Source organism: Cydia pomonella, chromosome 23 (assembly GCF_033807575.1).
Source record: "Cydia pomonella isolate Wapato2018A chromosome 23, ilCydPomo1, whole genome shotgun sequence".
NCBI classification, from domain to species: Eukaryota; Metazoa; Arthropoda; class Insecta; order Lepidoptera; family Tortricidae; genus Cydia; species Cydia pomonella.
This window is the reverse complement of record NC_084725.1, coordinates 9,389,323-9,412,058: the sequence shown is the minus strand read 5'-3', so window position 1 is coordinate 9,412,058 and position 22,736 is coordinate 9,389,323. Positions and strand designations below refer to the sequence as shown.

Here is a 22,736-nt window from a genome sequence, read left to right as displayed (position 1 = left end):
CGGTCAGCATTTTCCATACCTTGATAAACTTGAGTATGGACTGCGGTTGCTCGGGCGCGGCGAAGTCCTTCCACATGAGGAAGTGGTACTGAGCGATGCAGGTGTTGTTGTCTTTACTGTGAGACGTGGGTTCAATCCCGGACAGTGTATCAGGTGGTTACCTTGATAAACTTGAGTATGGACTGCGGATGCTCGGGCGCGGCAAAGTCCTTCCACATGAGGGAGTGGTACTGAGCGATGCAGGTGTTGTTGTCTCTACTGTGGGACGTGGGTTCAATCCCGGACAGTGTATCGGGTGGTTACCTTGATAAACTTGAGTATGGACTGCGGATGCTCGGGCGCGGCGAAGTCCTTCCACATGAGGGAGTGGTACTGAGCGATGCAGGTGTTGTTGTCTCTACTGTGGGACGTGGGTTCAATCCCGGACAGTGTATCGGGTGGTTACCTTGATAAACTTGAGTATGGACTGCGGATGCTCGGGCGCAGCGAAGTCTTTCCACATGAGGAAGTGGTACTGAGCGATGCAGGTGGTTTGTCTTTACTATGGGACGTGAGTTCAATCCCGGACAGTGTATCATGTGGTTACCTTGATAAACTTGAGTATGGACTGCAGATGCTCGGGCGCAGCGAAGTCTTTCCACATGAGGAAGTGGTACTGAGCAATGCAGGTGTTGTTGTCTTTACTGTGGGACGTGGGTTCAATACCGGACAGTGTATCAGGTGGTTACCTTGATAAACTTGAGTATGGACTGCGGATGCTCGGGCGCAGCGAAGTCTTTCCACATGAGGAAGTGGTACTGCCGCACGATGCGGGTGTTGTCTTTTACTTCTCGTGGAGATGTGGGTGCGCTCCCGCTTTCTGGGTCTTTGCAATCTAGAAGATTTATCTCAATTGAGAATCTGATATAAACTCAATCTACAATTACCCTTTTGACACTTTAATGAATTGTAAGGAGTACACCGAACGGATGCTGCCCTTGCCCGTATCATGGGACGCACGTAAAGGCAGCACCCGCCAGGGTGTAAGGACTTCTGAGAGTTGATATTGGATTTAGGTTATTGGATGAAAGCGATGGAGTAAGTATACTGAGCTATAGGATAAAAAAATATAGCTGAATGATTGTTATTATATTAGTATTCTTCGTCTTTCATAAATGGGCTACAAATAAAGAAACAAGTAGCAATTTACCTCCGTTTCTCTTGGCGACGCCGTTGTTCTCCACGATCGGCTGGCCTTCAGAGTTGGTGGCCTGCTTTACGATTTTCAACTCTCTCACTATGTAATCAGAGTATCTGCAACGAGTAGGGTTATCACTTTATATTCCTACCGAAAAGGAAGCACTACTAAAAACTGTATGCACAATTTCGGCAACAATTTTTTAATATTCTAAAAAAACCCTCCAAATTATCAGTTATTTTTGAAATTAATAAATTTCATTTTACATCGGCAAAAAATGACTTTCTTCCTATTTAACAGATACAGATAAAGCTATACGTATAAGAGATGTCTTCTGCTAGGAAATCAAGTCAACCACTTGAGAGTCAATCCGGTCATTCTACAGCAATCTCATTCCCCTGGCTATTCGCAAATTCCCAGAACATGCCCGGGTTACACAGTCACCGAAAATGAGATGCTAATAAAGCGGCATCTCCTGGGGCTTTGTGGCCAGGGGAATGAGATTTTTGTAGAATGATCCTTGAACGAAAGTTCATTATTTCAGTTAAGGCCTTAATTGATGTTTGGTTTGAGCCGTTCGTTCGCTGCATGAGAAGTTATAACCTCACCGTTTTTCGGAAACGTGGTGCACAGTGATAGCGCCGAAGGCCCGCGAGCCACGGTCTTCATCCGGCCAGTATTTGGAGCATTTCACCTGAGAATAAAATAACAACGTTACATAACAAGATAAACCACTACCAGTAAATATTTAACCTTTTGAATTGCCAAGAACACGTCGAACGTCGACTAGTCGTGCCCACAGCGCCAAGGATAACTATAGGTCTCATGACGTCAAAGTAACCTTCACAACTTCGAGTAAGGTTTACATTAGCTCGCTTACGCCCGGGAGCTTGGCGTTTGAGTGATGTTTGTGTTTATGAAATTATGATATAAAGCGTTTAAAGGGTTAAAGACGGCTACATTTTATTGACAATGCAAAAAGATTTTCCGAATTTGTCCAGTACTTTTTTAAGACTTTGTAGACGCGCCTTATTCGAAGCAAACGCACGCGCGCAAGCGTGCCTCGGGCGAGGCAAATCCTCAGTGGTCTGTGAGGATTTGCCTGGTCATTTCTTCGCGAAGTAGTCACCGCTGTTCAGTGAAATAATAGATTGTACAACAAAGGCATAAAGCGATCCATTTTTCTACGAGGCAAGTTTGTATGGCAGACGCAGAACGTTATTGCTGAGTTAATAAGGGTCGTAATACATGATTTAACTTTATGCTCTAGAATATAATAAGCAATTTTATGCCGCTTATACGCGACTAATTTTACTAGTGAAAACCCCAGTTTTATCAAGCTTCCAATTTCAGCTAGAGTTACAAAATACCTTGCTGTACTCTTCCAAGTTGGTGAGCATCACGATGAGCTCCAGCCCGTGCTCCCAGATCATACGCCAGAAGTCATTGACGGTGGTGTCTGTGGGGCCTTGTGCGCAAATGAATTGCTTGTGCTCCTGAGGATATAAACGTATTTATACAACACGTAGGCCTAATTGTAGTATTGCTAGTGGTTTAAAAATTATTGACAAAGAAGTTCGTGTAAAATATCAGAATTTAGTATACGGTAAACAAATAAAAACAGAGAGTCAATACATAAAATAATTATATTCTGAGTGAATGTTAATTTATTTAAAAAAAAAGTCTTAAATCCAATTTACTTATCGTAGTCAAAGATGTTATTATGCATAAAGAACTTACAATACCACGGAGTTAAAACATAAGATTTTCGCTTTTTTGCACTAAAATAAAAACAAGAACAAGTAATAGATTTATACACATTTGAAAAGGCGGCAAATAAAGAAATAAACAGGCAAAAGGTACAGGCAACCAATTCGATTTATGGGCTATTTCGTACTTTGACACAGTAACAGTTACATATTATATCCCTAATGTTTACCATATTATTTGTCACTGTGAAATGCCCCACTGTTAACGGACTGGTATACGTCTACTGTGCGTTCTTCCAGAAACTTCCTGTCTCGCACGGCTAATCAGTGGAATGAACTATCACCTGCAGTATTTCCGGACCGATACGACCTTCAAACCTTCAAGAAAAGAGCGTACTCCCATCTTCATCATCATTGCTTACCATCAGGCAATTCTTCTGCTCGTTTGCCTCCTGTCATAGAAAAAACTACAAAGTAGCCCATAATTGGTTGACTGTACAAGCAACGCAATCAGCAGTACCTGGCTAGGCTCCGACGGATCCTTAGTAAGCAGAAGGACAGACAGACACATTAGATGGGTACAAACAATAATTGATATAGCACAGGTGCAGAAATTAAATAAATATCCGAAGACCGTCGGTAACGTATTAATTGGTAAGTTGTTATGACATTTCGATGTCAAAATGACTAATAAGATAATTCGCAGTATATAACAAAAAAGACGAAAAAAATCTGTATTTTTAATAAGAAAAATTTGTCTTATTGTTGCCCGTTGAAATTTTGAGACCTCTCATTTCGAATCAAAATTAAAAACGTCAGTTCCTAACACAAAATAGAAACCCTAAGGTCTCAAAATAAACTTGTATGCGGCGGGAAGCAAAAGATTATATCAAAAAATAGCAGCCAATATTAGTCACATACAAGGAAACATATCTATTGTTTTTTACCCGATGGTTATACTCTCCGGTTTCCGATTTCTGTTCATTATCCCAATAACCCTCGGATTCCACCTTTTCCTTCTCACACTCTTTTAACTGTAAATAAATAGAAAGTGGAAAAAGCAGAGTAGGTGTTTAGTGCAGAAAGACTTCACACAATAATATAATGTAATAATTAATATAGGGAAGCCAACATCAATCGACAAACACACACTTATAGCGTTGCAACCACCACCTTTAGTTTGCAAATCGCATTTTATTGGCGCATTTTAAATGGGCATACTACATTATTCCAAGTCCTTTGTCGAGAACATCATACATCGGATATTTTTATTGTTAGGCCGCGGACTGGACGAACGCGTCGCGGTAAGCGGCCGCCGCTGTCGTCCAAACCAGATTAATTCAAGTCTATACATTTTGATCGTGCCGCGCGAACTACCAATATGTATATTGGTAGTTCGCGCCACGTACTTGAATGACTCTGTTTTGGACGACAGCGGCGGGCGCCCGCCGCGCCGCTTGCGTCCAGTACGCGGCCCAAATCTTAATCCTGAATACCAACCTAATAGTCCATTAAATACATATAAACAAAAAACCACGTGACCCTATCTTGCGGTCAATGAAGTACAACATTTTATATCTATGGAATTATGTATTATGTCATTGGCAGAACAATTAAGCTATCTGGTATTTTGTTTACATTATTTTAAGATTCGAAGTCATGAATGAGTGATACCAATGCCAAGATATTGTTCATGTATAACCAAATCTGGTGTTGATAAAGGCGGAGCAACTTTTTTGTCATTCCTTGGTTACCTTCTCTTACGTCTCTCTATAATCCATGATTTTAAAGCTTTTAAATGACCAACCTTGTATCCCATGACATAGTTCGCGTTGATATAGTCCGTACCAGTGATGCCATCTATCTGGGAGAGCTTGACCCTCGTCTGGTCGTAGGCCTCGATGTCGGGGTAGCGGTTCTGGTACTAACCTTGTATCCCATGACATAGTTCGCGTTGATATAGTCCGAGCCAGTGATGCCATCTATCTGGGAGAGCTTGACCCTCGTCTGGTCGTAGGCCTCGATGTCGGGGTAGCGGTTCTGGTACTAACCTTGTATCCCATGACATAGTTCGCGTTGATATAGTCCGAGCCAGTGATGCCATCTATCTGGGAGAGCTTGACCCTCGTCTGGTCGTAGGCCTTGATGTCAGGGTAGCGGTTCTTGGGTTGGTTCTCGCGCGCTTCGGAGGCGTGTGTGGTGCGGTCCGGGTAGCATTCGGGGAGCATTTGTAGCAGCTGTAACGAGATTCAATACTTCACTCTTTTATTCGTAAAATTTAGTATACTTCAATTGACATTTAATTGACAAGGACAAATAATAACGAGTGTTTTCGAATTTGCACGTGGACAAACAAAAATTATCCAATATGTACAAAAAAATGTTTGAAAAAATTGTGCCAAACAGCGTCATTTCAGCTGTCACTAACCTTGTATCCAGGTATGTCTAGGTACTTTTTTTTGGCAAACAAGCATACAGCTAGCCTGATGGTAAGCAGTCTCCGTAGCGTATGGACGCCTGCAACTTTAGAGGAATTACACGCGCGTTGCCGACCCTAACACTCCGCACCCTCTCTCAGTTCTGGCAACCTTACGCACCGGCAGGAACACTACACTATGAGTAGGGTCTAGTGTTATTAACTGTGGTTTTCGGTAAGGTGGAGGTACTTCCCCAGTTGGGCTCTGCTCTAGATCTCTCCGTCGCTTCACTTTACTTGTTCTTGTTTGTAAGGATTAGCGATTTATTTGTGGCCGGCGTGGGCTTATGGTTAGAGTTAAGATGTCGCACCTCGAACTCCTTCTGGAAGCCGTAGTCGGAGTCGGCCTGGCGCTCGGCGTAGGCGGCGGCGAGGTCCTCCAGCGCGACGGGCGGCATGTCGGGCGGCGGCGCCGACACCAGCGGCGTGCGCCCGCCGATGTGCCCCACCACGTACCTGTGGCCAGGAGAATATAGCCTGCATGAACTGTACACGGCAGCACAGAAGCCACCTATTCAGTGGCGCGAAGCATTAAGGTGCCTTTCGACCACAGATGTGCTATGCTGTGCTATGCTATGTTTTCATACATTTGAAACGTAGATGCAGATGGAGCTGCGTTGAAATGTATGAAAACATAGCTTAGCAAGCATAGCACATATCTGGTCGAAAGGCACCCTTATGTAATGTTTCCATTTTTTTATGATACAGGAGGCAAACGAACAGACGGATCACCTGATGGGAAGCAATTACCGCCGCCCATGGACACCTGCAACACCAGAACGGTTGTAAGTGCGTTGCCGACCTTTAAGATGGGAGTACGCTTTTTTCATGAAGGTTTGAAGGTCGATAACGCAGGCGACAGTTCATTCCACAGTTTAGCTGTGCGAGGCAGGAAGTTTCCGGAGAAACGCACAGTTGAGGACTAAGTGGTGAGGATGTAAATGTTGTTGCGTAGGGCGATGGCGAAAACAAGCGGCAGGAATTAATCCGAACAATTCCTCGGAGCACTCCCCGTTGTACATGCCATAGAAAATGCAGAGCGAGGCTACATCTACGCAGCGCGAAAGAGTCGACGATTTTTAGTATACAGTATAATTTCGCCATGTTCGTCTATCCACGGCTTTGCTCCGTAATCGTTAGTCAACGTCAACCATTTTTTTTTTAAATTTAATATTTTCGGAAATAATCGCTCCGAAAGAAAAAAAAAACATGTCCCCGCTCTAACTTTTGATCCTCGGGTCCAAAAAAATTAAAAAAAAAACTTCTTGTTACAAACGCTTAGTAAATATTTTCAATGAAAACTATAGCGAACATGATTGGTAAAGCCGTTTTTGAGTTATTGCAAAAATCTTCTCTTCTTAGTAAAAAGACGTCCGAAGCGCTGCGAAGATACTCCCTTATGCTTATTTATTTATTTATTTATTTATTTTATTTTATTGGTATTCAGGATAACAACAGCCGTAAATATAACTAAACATATAAATGCTTACATAAAAGAAGGCCAATGACAGTCATCCATTAAATTGCAATACATAACAAAGTAAAATAACAAAAAAATTAAAAACGACGAAAATGTACAATATACACACAAATGCATAATGTACATACTTATTCATAGCTCCCGTTAGGCCAGTTCTGACAGAATGGTAACTACGAAGCCCTACACTGAGCATGGCCCGACATGCTCTTGACCGATATATTAGATTAAAGCCCCTACAGACCCTACTATGCGAAATATAGCCAGCGTTTAATGCAGGGGGCAGCATCTGCCGTGAATTGTTTTCTCTTACGATTCAGGTCACAAGATGGCAGACCCTCTAACACGCAGTCTCTATCTTTACCAAGGCTACAGAAACATGGTGGAGGAAGGAGGAAAGACCCTCATACCGAAGGAAAATAAGTAAGTGAAGATAAAAATCCATTATGAATACTGATAAACGCATTTTGCTTGCGATGTTACCAGTATCTGATTTAGTCTAGTCTAGACATTCATACTGACATACATACAGTTTTTTTAATATACTACGTCGGTGGCAAACAAGCATGCGGCCCGCCTGATGGTAAGCAGTCTTCGTAGCCTATGTTCGCATGCAACTCCAGAGGAGCGACATGCGCGTTGCCGACCCTAAACCCCCCCCCCCCCCCCCTCGTTGAGCTCTGGCAACCTTACTCACCGGCAGGAAGACAACACTATGAGTAGGGTCTAGTGTTATTTGGCTGCTGTTTTCTGTAAGGTGGTACTTCCCCAGTTGGGCTCTGCTCTAGATCTGGAATGACATCCGCTGTGCTGTGCCCTACCACACAAAGCGAGATGACATTCACAATGCCCATACCTCTCTTTTGGACGTAGTTTAAGGACGTACTCAGGTTCCCCTACTTTTCACTAATATGCCATGTTAATTACTACCTGAGCGCGGCCTGTATGGGGTTGAGCTCGACATGCGCGTGCCGCAGCGGCTGCTTGCGCGCGCGCCGCGTGTGGACGATGCAGAAGATAATCGTAGCCAATAGGAGTAGAGCAGCTACACCGCAGCATATCTGTAACCACGTAAAAAATCTCACGTTTAGACTCCTGCAAAGCCGATACAAAAATTAATGTTGCTCTGTAAGTAACATTTTCTCAAACTTGTAATGAAATGTTGACATGACTTACTTCAAATTAGGTCCGGAAATACCACATATCAGGTGCGATGAGTGAAGATGATATGTAAAGGAATTTCATACAGCCTTACACACCTAGGCCTGTAAGGCAACCTTCTTTGTTTTTAAACGTCAAATTATGGCACGTCTTGGCATCTATAAGCAAAATTCTGCCATTATCCTTTTTTCTTTTTTGTGTTTGTAAAATATTATTTCAGGATTTCAAAGGGGAACGAAAATTTGATTATTTTTGCGCTACGACGTACAGTTTAGGAGATACAGCCATATAAAGTTTTTTCTTTCAGTCATGCAGAAATCTTTATAGGGCGGTATCTGCTAAACCGTGCGTCGTAGCGCAAAAATAATCAAATTTTCGTTCCCCTTTGAAACCCAACGTACTGACACATTAGGACATGAAACAATCATCATCATCATCCTCCTATTTTTTATTATTATTTCATTGCAAGTTTGAGAAAAGCACTATACAAATCTCGGCGAGAAAGGTTGCCGGCCGCGTATCCCTATCGTCCTCGCTACGCTCGACCGTCTATATCTACTTGGCCTGCAACCCTTCGTTTCCCGTCTTCTATAGTAATGTACTATTTCCGTAATGAGTATTTTAATGGATGATCAATCTTTATTTTAATCAATTTAGCTGTATAACATAATTTCTTTAGATATTGATGCAGAAAAAGATCTCTTGTATATTGTTCTTGTTTTTGAATTCTGATTCAGAGAGCTAAAAATATTTGGGACAGAAAATAGTATGTAAAAAATATGTACACACGAGTAAATTACCTCTAGTTCGTGACTGACAGATTTTAATACATTTAATTTTTACCTTAACTCCAACTTACTAATAATAATACGCTTTACACCTTTTTTTTTTTATACTACGTCGGTGGCAAACAAGCATACGGCCTGCCTGATGGTAAGCAGTATCCGTAGCCTATGTACGCCTGCAACTCCAGAGGAGTTACATGCACGTTGCCGAACCTAACCCCCTCCCACCCTCGTTGAGCTCTGGCAACCTTACTCACCGGCAGGAACACAACACTATGAGTAGGGTCTAGTGTTATTTGGCTGCGATTTTCTGTAAGGTGGAGGTACACCTCCTAAAATACAGTTTTACCTGTAGCGCAGTTTCCATGTTGTTGGCGGCAATAATCTGCGGCGGTATGGCCGTGTTGAGTGCATTTGTGTAACTACTGTACAGGGACGGGTCTTCAGTGCCGGCTGAAAAATAGTATATTATACAATTGTGATATAATGGAGAGCTTTTCAGTCGAGTACCGAAGGCCACGAAGCTTGCTGAGTGGCCTTATTAGGTACGAGATTGAAAAGCTTGATTAAATCACTATTGTATACATAACTTTATCTATGAGTCAACAAAAATAAATCGTTTACACTTCGCATGTTCGTAAAATTGAGGTTCGCTAAAAATAGTCCGCGGTAAGCTCGGCCTAATTTCACCTTCCCATACAAACGTACAGGAGTTTCGTTCTCATTCTAAAACTCCAGTAGGATTGTAATGCACCTTATTGACTTAGCAATTTTTAAAGTCTCGCATCTGCCCTACAAATTACCACTACTGCAGCCGGCGGCCGGCGCGCCCCCGACCGGCTTGAGTACGATTTTCTTTAGACATATATTTATTTTTCTTTTTTGAATAATATTTTAGGTTATTTTAACCTAAAATATTGGATATTTCTGTATATTTTCCTCGCAATTGAAGTGAAAAGCAGAGTATATAACTCGAGCATAAATGCCCCATTTTAACCTCAACCTATATTGAAAATAATCTGTGTCCATTTGCTAAAGCCGAGCGGTTGACTGGCCATATTTTGAGGCATTGTGATTGTGGTACTTATTATGATTAATTACTTACTATTTAGGTATTTCTAGAAACATTGCCCTAGTTAATATTTATTTGTACAAAAATGTTAATTTGAACATAGCTATTAATAAATTATTTATTTATTCAGACAAATCAGTGGTCCACACTTGTTAGTCAGATAGATATCCTGTAAGCTATCAGGTTATTTGTATTTGTACAAAAACTATTACTAAGTTTTATTTTATTTTCTAATTTAAATAATGAACATCCTCAGAATGGGAGTTTGGGCGATAAGTACTTATTTGAAATACTGGTGGTGGATAAGTACTTATTTGGCTTACTGTGGGACTTACTCAATTTGTGTAAGAATGACCAATTATATTTATATGTATTATTATGTGTAAAAGCTGTGTAAAAACTTACGTATTAACTCAACGAAGAGCGTGTAGTTCACTGATGGGTCCAATTTCCCGTCTGTCGGCGTGATTAATTGATCCTCTCTGTAACAAAAATGTATCATATGAGATACACGATAAAAAATCTCGTTTTTATATGCACTTCCATCCGTTGTCTAGTTCTAAATTCCTCTATGAATGTAATAAAGTAGTCTAACCTGGTATCCCAAGACCTCTCAAACTTTATTGCCTCAGTTGGCTCAATGTAATCATTCTCGGCGGTTACTATAGCAATCTTCGCAGTCGTAGGGTGTTCTTTTCGAAGCAATTACATATGGTGTTGCAGTCTTCTAATGACATTATCTCACTGTATATTCACACCTAACTTTATCTACGAATAGTTCTTACCTGGGATCCGAAGATCTCTTAACCTTCTGTTGCCTTGTCTTCATAATCGGACGCAGCGGTAACTATAGCAATCTTCGCAGGCGTAGGGGGTTCTTTTATTAGTAGACGATCAAAATAGCGGTTGTTTTTGTCTTCACGTAACATAATCCCACTGTTTATTCAGGCCTAACTTTATCTGAACCCCGAATAATAGTCTTACCTGATATATAACTATGGTTCTTTTCATACTATTCGGCTACATGATTGCCGTCTTTACGTAACATAATCACACTGATATTCAGGCTTAACTTTATTCACGAGTTTAACCTAGAATTGTTCTTACCTGGTATCCAAAGATCTCTTAGTCTTCGCTACTTCCGTTGTCTTGTCGTCATAATCGGCATCAGCGGTGACTGTAGCAATCTTCGCAGTCGTAGGGGGTTCTTTTCTCAGTGGCCGCTCGAAGCAGCGCCTACATGTGTTGTTGCCGTCTTGACGTGGCATGATCACACTTATATTGTCGCCGAGTATCAGCTCGACTTTAGGGAAATTTTCGCTAAAAAAAAAAACAGATAAATGAATATGAAGAAAAAGAAAATAAATAAAGTATAGATAATTGATGTTTTCTATGTATGTAATTAATCTATTTAAATATGTCTATTGTCACTTATTACCCATAATACAAACTTTGCTTAGTATGGGGCTAGGTCAAAATTTATATAAGGGGCCGTGCGCGTTGGGGGGTTCGCCATCTTGTGGCCTGAATCGGAAACATAAACTATACATTGACTGTGACATTGACACTTCACGCCAAAGCAAGTGTTGCCCTCTACAATTCATGCGCATTTTCTTGTGCATTGTAAGTTCTGCCATCTAGTGGGCGACATTAGAAGCTTAAACTTGACACTTACACCGCGCGGCAATAAACAGAGGGCTCCTGTTCTGCCTCCTATAGTTCATGCACGCACCCTATAAGATTAAAGCGTGGCGTGTGTAAATTCCTATGTCTATATAAAAAAATGCAAACATCTTACTGGTTGAATATGTCAGTGACGTAGGCTCCCTCCTCGTAGTCGGAGTTGGCGGCGTGCGCGTCGGCCCACGTGATGAGGGGCAGGTCCTGAGGGTTGGTGGAGATCCAGCCCTTGCCCTTAGGTAGACGCACAAGGTATACCCTGGAACAAATAGCCACGTTGTTTATTTTGCACAAGAAAGCTGAACGTCGATCCATTACAGGCGGCATTTTTAACCCACAGGAAGACGTGCAAAATTACTTTGGCAAGTGTCACAGCTGTGGTCATCGTCAAACTTTTTTTTAGAACCAACCATTAGACTGACTGCGCTTAACCATATTAACCTTGGTACCTTAGGGCCCGTGGCACCAACTACAGTTAACAGACTGATCAACATCACGCAACAGAGATCTATGAAGCTTCCCATACAATTCAATTTAGGGAACCCTTTAACGCTGACAGACGGTTTAGTGCAAACAATCCTAAGTGAAGTAAATGGCTATTGGCTACACACACACATATGGGAAAGTTAATAGTAATATATGGTAAGTGTATGGGTTAAAATTGGGGGACAAACACTGGCTCGTACCAATGACTTTTCGGAACTTATGTACGAAATATGACTTGATAAAAAAATCCGGGATAACGCGAGGAACATGGTATGGAAATATTACGAAAATTGACATTTACGATTGAATTTCTTTGTTGCCTTGCCTTTAAGAGATATAGTACATTACTGCAGATGCCGTGAAGTAAGGGATTGCAGGACGAGATTGCGGTAGACGGCCGAGTCGTAGACAAGGCCCGATAAAGCGAGTCTTGCAATCCCTCCGGGCAAGTATTGTATAGTGCTTTTCTCAAACAATTATAATTAAAATAACTACTAAGTAATCAAGAGAGTTAGGAAACATTTAAAATTATATTCATTCAAAGATACAACTCAAATCAAAAGAAATAATCGTAACCTAAATCAACTAAAAGTACCTTTCTCGAAATTAAAACTTGTCGCAAGTAGCCCACATTATATGACTATGAAAATCTACAACCAACTCCCAAACTCTATCAAAAATCTGGACAATGTAGGTCAATTTAAAAAACACCTGAAGCTGTTTTTAATTAATGGATGTTTTTATAATCTTAATGAATTGATAAAGTCAGTAAATGAAAATATTACCGTGCTTTGTTTATGTAAGTAAATAATGTAATAATACAATCAAATGATCATGCGTGAATGTATGTGTAATATTAATGAAATGTGCGAAATAACCACCTACTTGTAGCCCTTTTATATTGTTGTGCCCTTACAGGGTGCCACATGTATACCTATATGTTCCATTCCATCCATGCTTGTAATGTTATATGCAATAAACTATTCTATTCTATTCAAGTAAATAAGTTTGTTTGCTTTTTCTGGTAGCACATTACGCATAGCTAAGTTGGCTTCCTCTCTTAAATTAGGCGGAGTACAGTTCATAATTTCCCTATCGCTCTCGTCACTTAATGTCATTTTTATTTTTGGTGATATAACATTCGGAACGAACGAGAATCAATAAAAATGTAAAATGCCGCCTTTTTATTTTTTCAACTTTACATTTGAATAAGCTATAGAGCACCATGTTTAACCGCTTATAAATATAGTAACATAGATTTTTTTTAATGTCGCAAGTATGTGTACAGAGAGAGCGGTCGTTGGCTGTATGTAATAATTCCTTTGTCAGTCTAATCTTAGTGAGCAAATTTAAAAAGTTAAGAGCAGCGGACAATAATGTACGTTTCATACTAACTCCCTACATTACTTCTTGGCCTACTTGGAGGATTTAAAAACTGGAGACGCCTTGACTGTAATTTTCTGTACAAAACAGTCTGTCGATTTTTGCGGGGGAGGGGCACGTCAGATGTATGGCTATTTCTACGTAACGTACAAATAGGCATGTCAGATAAACGTCAGTCCATACAATACACATGAGCATTGGCCGAGCTTTCCGACAGAGGAGTAAGCTCTTAAAGGCGACTCCAGTTGTGTTATCCTCTAATTCGTCTTATATTTTGGGCTCTGCGACAGCTGTCATCTCAATACAATTTCTAACCTTAAAATGCCAAATTGTATTGAGATGACAGCTGTCACAGAGCCCAAGCTATGTGAAAAACATTATAGACCTATAGTCAGGTAAGGAGCCATAAATGAGCAACTTCATGTCTTCATTTCGTGACATTAACCCATACATTTCGGAGTAGCTGCGAATTTGCATGGAGAAATTATGAATGAATTGAATGATAAAGTCGCCATGCACTTTTACGGCTGATGGTACAACTTAGCCCAAGTGTATTTATTAAAAACTTATAAGCTCCCATTTTAGACCCATCGTTGGAATTGTTAAATATGACCAATACGGCTGAGCTCTGACATTTTTGAACGAAAATGGGCGAACGAAAGAGACATTGATGAATAACAACATGAATGTTTAAAGGAAACTTTACGTACCTGTAGCAACAAATGGGTCCGTTTCGCTCTGGAACACGGGGAACTCGTACTCTGAGTGAATATTCAGAAGTATCCCCCTTTTTCTCTTCAACCTGCAAACATATATAGAATATGAACAGTGCAGCTCGTTTTTAAAAGATCACCAATGAGAAACCCTGTGGTTGTTAGTGCATCAGACCACCTTCTCCTACACGGTGACTACACGGTACCGCGGTGACAGAGGGGCTACTGTCAGGATCCAATATTACCTTGCGCCAGCTTGGTCGTGGTGGGAAGTCGGGTGGGCCTCGGCCCGTGGTGCAGTTGACCACTTTCTCCTGTCCCCGGCGACGGGACCGTGTCATCGCCATCAATCGCACCGTGTAGTTCATGTTGGGCTTCAGATCTGGAACCCTGAGGAGTTTAAATATTCATAGAAACAGATATTTATTTTGGGACTTATTTCATGGACAAAGTGGTACAAAGTTCAAAATTAAAGGGCTGAGTTACATGTAGCTGTATGACCCCATATAGAATGCGGTAGTTCTAGGTTGATGGTGTCTGAGATTATTTGGAGTTACCACAAAACATGCAAACAGACAGCTGTCAAATTCGGAGGCACGTTGTTTTCTTCTATTACACTTCATGCACAATCAATTACTATTTGGTATACCTTTCCTGCCGGGCTAGCACATGATTGGCGCGACAGAATCTCGCGACGAGATAAACTACCCGTCCCTCTTTAATTAACATAGAAAAAGACGGGTAATCTATCTCGCCGCGAGATACTGTCGCGCCAATCATGTGGTAGGCCTACTGAACAAAACAAATTATTCCAATCCAGCCTCGGGCATTTAGGGGCTAGCTTGGTCAGTTTTTCTTCATCATCTATTTCAATTTATACCTTATCATGTCGCAGTAAGGTTCACCAATGGTCAATTAACTAAACTAAATTATGATAGTTAAATATAATGAGAATTTACCTAGCAAGAAACGTCTCGTTGGTGAACAATTTGGTGAGCGGTCCGAATGTGTCCACCTTCAGTTTGCCGAACCGGTCGATATAAGTCGAGTTGCCCGTCACCTCCATCTGCAAAAAGGTTAGACGTTTAGGCCATAATGCTCCCACGTCCATGATAGAATTGTTAGGGTCGGTGGGTATAAATACCGTCCCTAGTCCAAGCCTCCATTTTTTTCGACCTTGTATGTGAAAGGCTATCTATTGTATCTCTAGTCGTATTTGTATTATAAAGTCCGTTCAAACCAAGCCGCCCGCAAATTTGACATTAAGTATGGCCTTAAATTATCACTGCCAAGAGTGCCAATATCGGTGCAAATTACGGAATTCTCCCGGTACCGAAATAGTATGGCGAGAACCCGTTAAATGATGTATAACACGTTGGTGGTTTCATTTTTTTTTGTGACAATTAGTTACTTGTATGGAGTGCCTCCCTTAAAAATACATTTCTTACAAATTTTGAGTACAATACACCTATATTTCAAATTTATATGACCTTTTCAGCACTAAATAGTTTATACCCACAGCATTCTGTATTGAGTAAATACTCAGTATTTATCTGTGAGTATTTCTAGTTCATGTAGTACCTCTGCTCCACCGAGAAGTCGCAGTAGATGACAGAGTTGTTCGGGTATCCCCTCCATAGTCAACGCCTCCATTTCTTACAAACAGTAAATTTTCTGATTTAACTCACCATGTATCCCTTAATCTCGGCATTGGGCCTGGTGGGCTGCTCCCACGTGAGATTCATGTAGTACCTCTGCTCCACCGAGAAGTCGCAGTAGATGACCGAGTTGTTCGGCTCGTTGGTATCCCGTCCCTAGTCAACGCCTCCATTTCTTAGTTTTTTTTAAATTATGTAATAGGCAGCAAATGAGCAGATGAGCCACCTGATGGGAAGCAATCATCGCCACCCATAGACATAAGCAACATCGGAGGAGCCACTTATACGTTGCCATCCTTTGAGAACCCTAAATGCCTGCTTCTTGAAGAGCCCCATGTCATAGCGCAAGGGAAACACCTCAGAAGGTGTCAATCCGCAACTTGCACGTTCTGGGCAAAAACGAGCGAGATGCCCGCTTGTTTTTGGTTTGCCACGCGTCGAGAAAGTGAGGATGAACTTTGTTTTGTTTGTTTGATTTTCTGGTTTAACTCACCATGTATCCCTTAATCTCGGCATTGGGTCTGGTGGGCTGCTCCCACGTGAGGTTCATGTAGTACCCCTGCTCCACCGAGAAGTCGCAGTAGATGACGGAGTTGTTGGGCTCGTTGGGTATCCCGTCCATAGTCAACGCCTCCATTTCCTTCGACCAGTTCCCACAGCAGTTGTAGTTGCCGCCGTATTCAAAGCATGCTTTCGCCTGAAACAGAATGGCTTTTGAAAATATACCTATCCAATATTTTGTACGCTAAGGGTATATTTTGATTAATATTTTGACTCAATCTGGAACCAGAATACCTTATCCTTACTTTTCAAGGGAAAACCTTTTGTAATGGGTAACCTAGTGAACAGCTAAATAACTGGTAAACCGTTCCATATGACTATCCCCATTACCCCCATAAAAACAGGTTAAAAGGTAACGTCTTATTCATAAAACTTTGCCATACTCTAACTAATAGACGTCAAAATGCCGGTTAGGGACAAACGAACGCCATAAAAGAATAAGTTAGTCACTATAGGGATTACCCTAATGATTTTAGCGCTTAGTGTAAAAAAAAAGATGATTGGAGACTTAAATTAACATGCTTACATATGCTGAAAGGGTAATCCTTTGTTAGTAAAATTAAATAAAACATTTTTTTTAATTACAAAATCTTTACCCTAAAAACGTAGGTTGTGTGCGGATCGAGGTTGTTAAACATGTACGGTAAGTTCCTGTCGTCTCTAATATGAACTGCGTTCTCTGTTGTGTTATTTTTGTCGATTTTCTTCCACACCTCCAGCTGATAATAATGTACGTACTCGGCTATGTCACTTGGTGGGGCACTCAGACCAATAGTCATCGAACGTGCCGTGAATCCATTGATGGAAATATTGGGAACGAAGTCAGGGTCTTTCGGCAATGTGGTCAGATTGGAGACTTCATCATGATTGCTCCCAGCACCAGTTTCTACTTTCAGTTTTAACTCATACGTGGTGTTTTTCGCTAATCCATCCAGGACATAGAAATTTGCCGTTTTATTGATAGACGTAGGACTGAAGTGCCTTTCAGTGTCCGTAGTATTTTTATATGTCAATTCGTATCTTTTAATGTCAGAATTGTATTGTTTTACCGTCCAGTTTAAATAGATTGACGAAGAGCTGACAGGCTTAGCAAATGTTATTGTGACCACGGGCTGAGCAATGATTTTAACATGTATTCTAGTGGTTAGATTTTTGTATCCATGGGAATCCCAAACTCGACATATATGCGTGCCATTTTGGATATTGAATGATTCTTTTGATATCTGTGTACTGTAAGTGCTGATGAGTTGTTTCATGTTTTTGGTCGTAGTCCCATTTAAAGGGATGTCTTCTTCGTTGTATCGTTGTAGTATCCATTCGATCTCAGTTTGGTCGTAGACTGTAAAGAAAAATATAAATTATATTTTTCTTATATTTTATATTATATTCTTATATATATTATATATGATGATTAAATAAAATAAGCAGGTATTCTTCTGTAAATGAAAACTACCTACTTTATTTTCACGTCACTAATATGCCCAAAAGTTTACATTGGCACAAGTATTCCATCTTTTAATGAATAAAAAAAAAACAATAATTGTAGGTTCAACTCTAAATCTTTGACGATCGGCCTAGTGGGTAGTGATCCTGCCTATGAAGCCGATGGTCCTGGGTTCGAATCCCGTTAAGGGCATTTATTTGTGTGATGAGCATAGATATTTGTTCCGAGTATTTGTATATTAGATATATCGTTGTCTGAGTACCAACAGCACACCGTGGGACTTAGTCAATTTGTGTAAGAATGTCCCTATAATATTTATTTATTTAGATCCTTCAACTAATAACAAAATTTTATTTGAAATAAGATACAGTTGTCAAGCTGTCCAATTTTCTTTTAAACACATAACGAGGCGTCAGGGAAAATACAGCATATTTTAATTTCTATATATATTTTAGAATTATATTATATTGAATCCCTGAACATTAATTGAATGTCACTTATATGCACACAAGATGTTAACTATCCACCGAAGTGCCAAGTTTTACTTTAAATGTATGAACCGGGTATTTATTTCAGATTTACTCTACTCAGCTCTTGATCTAAGACTATTGTTTATAAACGATATAAATTACGTAAAACGTTTAATGTAGAATAAATGGATGAGCATCCTTGTGTCCTTGCGAAAAAACCCTCTTAACGACAATACATGAGCTATTTCTAATGATAAAATGTTTTTAGTGGTGTATATTTTGTACTTAATCAGAATTTCTAGGACTATTTTTGATGCTTAAATTACAGGGCCTATATGACTGTGACAAGGGTGAGGTAGCTACTTTAAGGTGGTATTCCGTACATACACATTGAACCAAGTAATTTGACACGTAGAATACCATCCTTAACCCTTAATAGGGCAGGAAAATTTCAGAAATTACGCAAATTTTAACCACCATTTTTTATTCTTACATATAAAGTCATGGTAAATATTTGGTGAAGATTTATATTGGCAATGTCGAGGCCGAACACTATTTTTTTAAAGACCTATAACCAAAAAAGGCAAACGAAGAAGAAATAGGGTGCGTTTGTCACCTTTTTCTCACTGTTTCCTCCCATCTACTCAAAGAGATTTCTCATAGTGATAAGTTCGCTTTTGTAATTAACTTTTCATATAGTTTTGTATAGGTTTTTGTACAATAAAGAGTAACTACAACTCCTACTACAAATACAGCATCCAAGCTTATATTCAATAAGATGTTTACATCTAAATCACACTACCTACTCAGTTCGTTCGTTGTTTGTTCAAACAAAGTATGTGTACGTAAAATGTTGCTTATTTCCCCAGTGTTGCAATGCCTAATCTAAATATGAATATAGGCATATATTCATATTTCCCTAAGGAAGAGTGTGTTCGATGAATAGTGTCATGCTATTTAACAATGTAATTTGTGATAACTACATGCTAATAATAAATAGATACAAATCATATCTTAGCGAACAAATAAAATTATTATATTAAGGGCCTGTTTCATAATGTCCAAGATAAGTATCAGATAGCTAATTAGCAAAATAATAAAAAAAACAACGGGTTGCACTCGGGTAGTGCCGGCAGAAGTGAAAACTTGAATATTAACGTTGTGCATTTTTGATATTTTGGAATGGTTAGGGAATCATTTTGCACGAATTGCTTTAATTATCAGTATAAAAGTACTATCATGTATGTGGTAAAATACAATATTCATTTATTGCGCTATCGTACACAAACATGACAATTTATATTACATTAAACATTTAACACTTCAGAACTATTACAATTATTTAACATTAAAAAGCTTGTCTCTCAGAAAAATCAACTTCCATCCATAATTTCAACGACTCTTACACCATCATCATTACTAGAACCATAATGGAGTTATTCGATCAGGTCACGTGTCCGTCTCACGAATCTGTCGGTCACGTGCCCTATCGCGAGTTTATAAAAAATTCTCCATCACAAAAAGTGCACAGCGCCGCTAAAGAAGTTTTCACTTCAAAAAAACTTAGCACTTTATACCAGTTAAGGATGACTCACGCTAGAACGGGCCGGAGCCCCGGGCGCTTCGTTTTCTACGGAAAGCACCAAGTGATTACCAATCAGGCGTCATAGAAAATGACGTGTCAGACGCCTCGGCCCGGGCACGGGCCGGTCTAGCGTGAGTCATCCTTAAAACTTATTTGAAGACTGTGAAACGCCAATAATGACTTTATTCGTCAGATAAGTGGCAAGTAGCTTATTCAGGATTTTACTTGGATATGGTGAAACAGGCCCTAAATATTTTAATTTGCGTTTCTCAAGTACTCACACTATTATATATAAACTATAAACGGTGAATACTGTGATAGATGTCACATACTGAAGAAAAAGTGGCCAAGCCTTCCGTTGGCTATCTGGTCTCCGCTGGACGGCTTGGTGGTCACTTTTTCTTCAGTATGTGACATCTATATAACCTGACCTAATATGACCTGAACATATTTAATAAAGGGTTTTTCAAAAAAAACAAAGGCTGATTACTGAAACAGATTATTGAGTCTCGTTATGTTACGTCAGTCATGTATAATGTAAGATTGCTATTGTCAATATTATTACGTGAGTTCTTATGAATGCGTGGTCCTCTTCTTATGTTTTAGATCGTCTTATTCACGAGGACGTTGGTTCGTATTGTCATGCCATTAAAGGTGAGATTTGTCAAATTCGCGCGTCATCGGGAATGACACGATCTATATGCCATAACTGCATGCAACATCAAAGATAGCGATGCGGTTAATCTCCCAAAAATATGTAAACACTTTATTGCACTATACAAGTACATAACAAAAATAAAATATTTTACAGTACATATGGGGCTACTTTATAGCACTAGTGCGAGAAGTAGCATATTACGTTACTGTGTCGAACATTTAAAGGGCCATATGTACTGTAAAACGTTGTACGATACATGTGCGAATAGGTAATTCGCAACTCGTGTCGATTTAAAACACTCCCTTCGGTCGTGTTTTAATTTATCGCCACTCGTTTCGAATTTCCTATTTTTCGCACTTGTATCGTAATGTACTATTATGGGAATCAAGGGATTTTCCTTCTAAATTTTTCAAACGAAAAGGTTGGCAATACTGATCTACTGGGAGCGTGATTTTGTATAACGGTGAACGCATAAATGCGTTGCTGGCAGTGAATGTGTTAACAGTGTGGATCAGGATTCTCCATTCGGACCGCGAACCTACCAATTTGGCCCGCAAGAAGAACCAAATTTCACACAAACGACCCACCGGTCATGACCCTCGAGTCAGAAAGTTTGGAAATGTTCGTAAAACTTAAATAGACAACTGGTTTTTATATTTTTCTGAAAATATAATCGCTATGCGAAGAAAAAAATTTAAAATTTAAACGATAAATGTTCGCGCCAAAAAGGCAGCCAACATTCTTGTGACGTCATAATAGCAGTGGAGTGACAGAGAAACGTCACATGTGCAGTGCAAACTTTTCGCCGTTGTTACAAATATAACACTTGTTTCTGCTATAGTGACGTCACTCACGAGAAAAAAATTGTGGTCGCTGTTTTCGGTCACGTAATAAAATGTTGAAATTAAAAATTATTCTCACGGTTTTATAACAAAATAGTATTTAATTCACATTTCTTATGGTAAAACCTATACAAATAACATACTTTAATAAAAACATACTTACATACCTGTATAAATAACATACTTTCATAATTTAAGTTTGATAGATGAAACTCCCCTATTATTAGTATATTTATTTATTTAAACTTTATTGCACAAAAGAAAACTTAAGGCGGACTTAATGCCAAAGGGCATTCTCTGCCAGTCAACCTTAAGGTAAAGCAGGGGATATTGTGGTGTATACATACCCTCGAACTCGCATGTCAGCGTCAGCGTCTTATTCTTATCCGCCGGTAAGGTAAACTGCACGATGTTATTAGAGTCCGCCTTAGGATCAGATTTCATGGAAACTGGTTTCCCAGGGAAGCTTAGATTCAAGTATTCAGTCCTGGATTCCCCTAGGACCATGCAGGTATAGTTTCTGGCGTCATCTTCTGTGGCGTTCGCGATTTTCAGGATATAAGACTGGTTTTTGATCTCGGTTGCGTATTTTACTGTTGTTTCCGCGGTTCTGTGAATAAAAATAAGTTTTAGTAGTTGCTCGAGTAAAAGGGTTTAGTGGTTTCAAACGGTTCACTTTTTTAAGCACCGCAAATTAGCAAGTTAGTGACAATCATGTGACTAAAACTGCTTTTTAATAGACAAGATTATCCACAAATTTTATACATATTATATACACTTTTTGTTAGTATTCATACGAAAGGACCAATCATACTAAAAGCGTAATGCAGCTCGGATTCATGTTGTTGTGCATATGTCGCAGCCAACTGGTAAAATTAGCCAGCTTTTTCGTTGCCTGAAGAACAACCAGTCAAGTAATTGATCGCAACGTTTTACCAGATCGCTGAATGTCATGTAGTCATTTAGTTAATTTGGACATTGATGAATATGTTCGGTTAGGTTATTATTTTATTTTAAATTTATTTTTTACTAACAAATTTATTTTATCTTATGTTATTTCATTTCTTTAAGTTTTTAGTTTACATTTAAATCACTTGGCTGCGTGAACCAGCCATTTTCAAAGAGCTGATTTTCAATACGCCAATTTGGTAATCTCAGACTGATTATCTATCGGCCTAGGCGACTGATGAACTGACTGAATTAACCAGATGGCTGCAACACATGCTCATGACGTAACGCGTAGACTGACCACGCTAACTTTGCACATACTTGGCAGTAAGAATGCACACTGCACAGGTACATATCCCTATAAGATCCATACTTATCTCTAAAATGTGTGACAAGGACGGCACGAATCGTCTACTGCTACTTAACTTTTTGGTCAATCTCGCACTTGGCT

The 22,736-nt window shown here is 39.8% G+C and overlaps 1 protein-coding gene across 1 annotated transcript in view; it reads right to left on the bottom strand.

The window, feature by feature from the left end:
• LOC133530709 (tyrosine-protein phosphatase 69D) overlaps window positions 1-22,736 on the bottom strand; it is a 54,849-nt gene that overhangs the window by 16,240 nt on the left and 15,873 nt on the right. The window contains exons 5-21 of the mRNA XM_061868730.1: window positions 21,685-21,947; window positions 16,935-17,677; window positions 16,271-16,474; window positions 15,079-15,185; window positions 14,365-14,509; window positions 14,117-14,208; window positions 11,656-11,796; window positions 10,965-11,177; window positions 10,263-10,339; window positions 9,135-9,238; window positions 7,770-7,900; window positions 5,674-5,818; window positions 4,938-5,123; window positions 2,548-2,673; window positions 1,786-1,871; window positions 1,190-1,293; window positions 729-874 (exon numbers count right to left, since the gene is read on the bottom strand). Coding sequence (XP_061724714.1) covers window positions 729-874; window positions 1,190-1,293; window positions 1,786-1,871; window positions 2,548-2,673; window positions 4,938-5,123; window positions 5,674-5,818; window positions 7,770-7,900; window positions 9,135-9,238; window positions 10,263-10,339; window positions 10,965-11,177; window positions 11,656-11,796; window positions 14,117-14,208; window positions 14,365-14,509; window positions 15,079-15,185; window positions 16,271-16,474; window positions 16,935-17,677; window positions 21,685-21,947 — 3,013 coding nt within the window. The remainder of the gene's footprint in view (window positions 1-728; window positions 875-1,189; window positions 1,294-1,785; window positions 1,872-2,547; window positions 2,674-4,937; window positions 5,124-5,673; window positions 5,819-7,769; window positions 7,901-9,134; window positions 9,239-10,262; window positions 10,340-10,964; window positions 11,178-11,655; window positions 11,797-14,116; window positions 14,209-14,364; window positions 14,510-15,078; window positions 15,186-16,270; window positions 16,475-16,934; window positions 17,678-21,684; window positions 21,948-22,736) is intronic.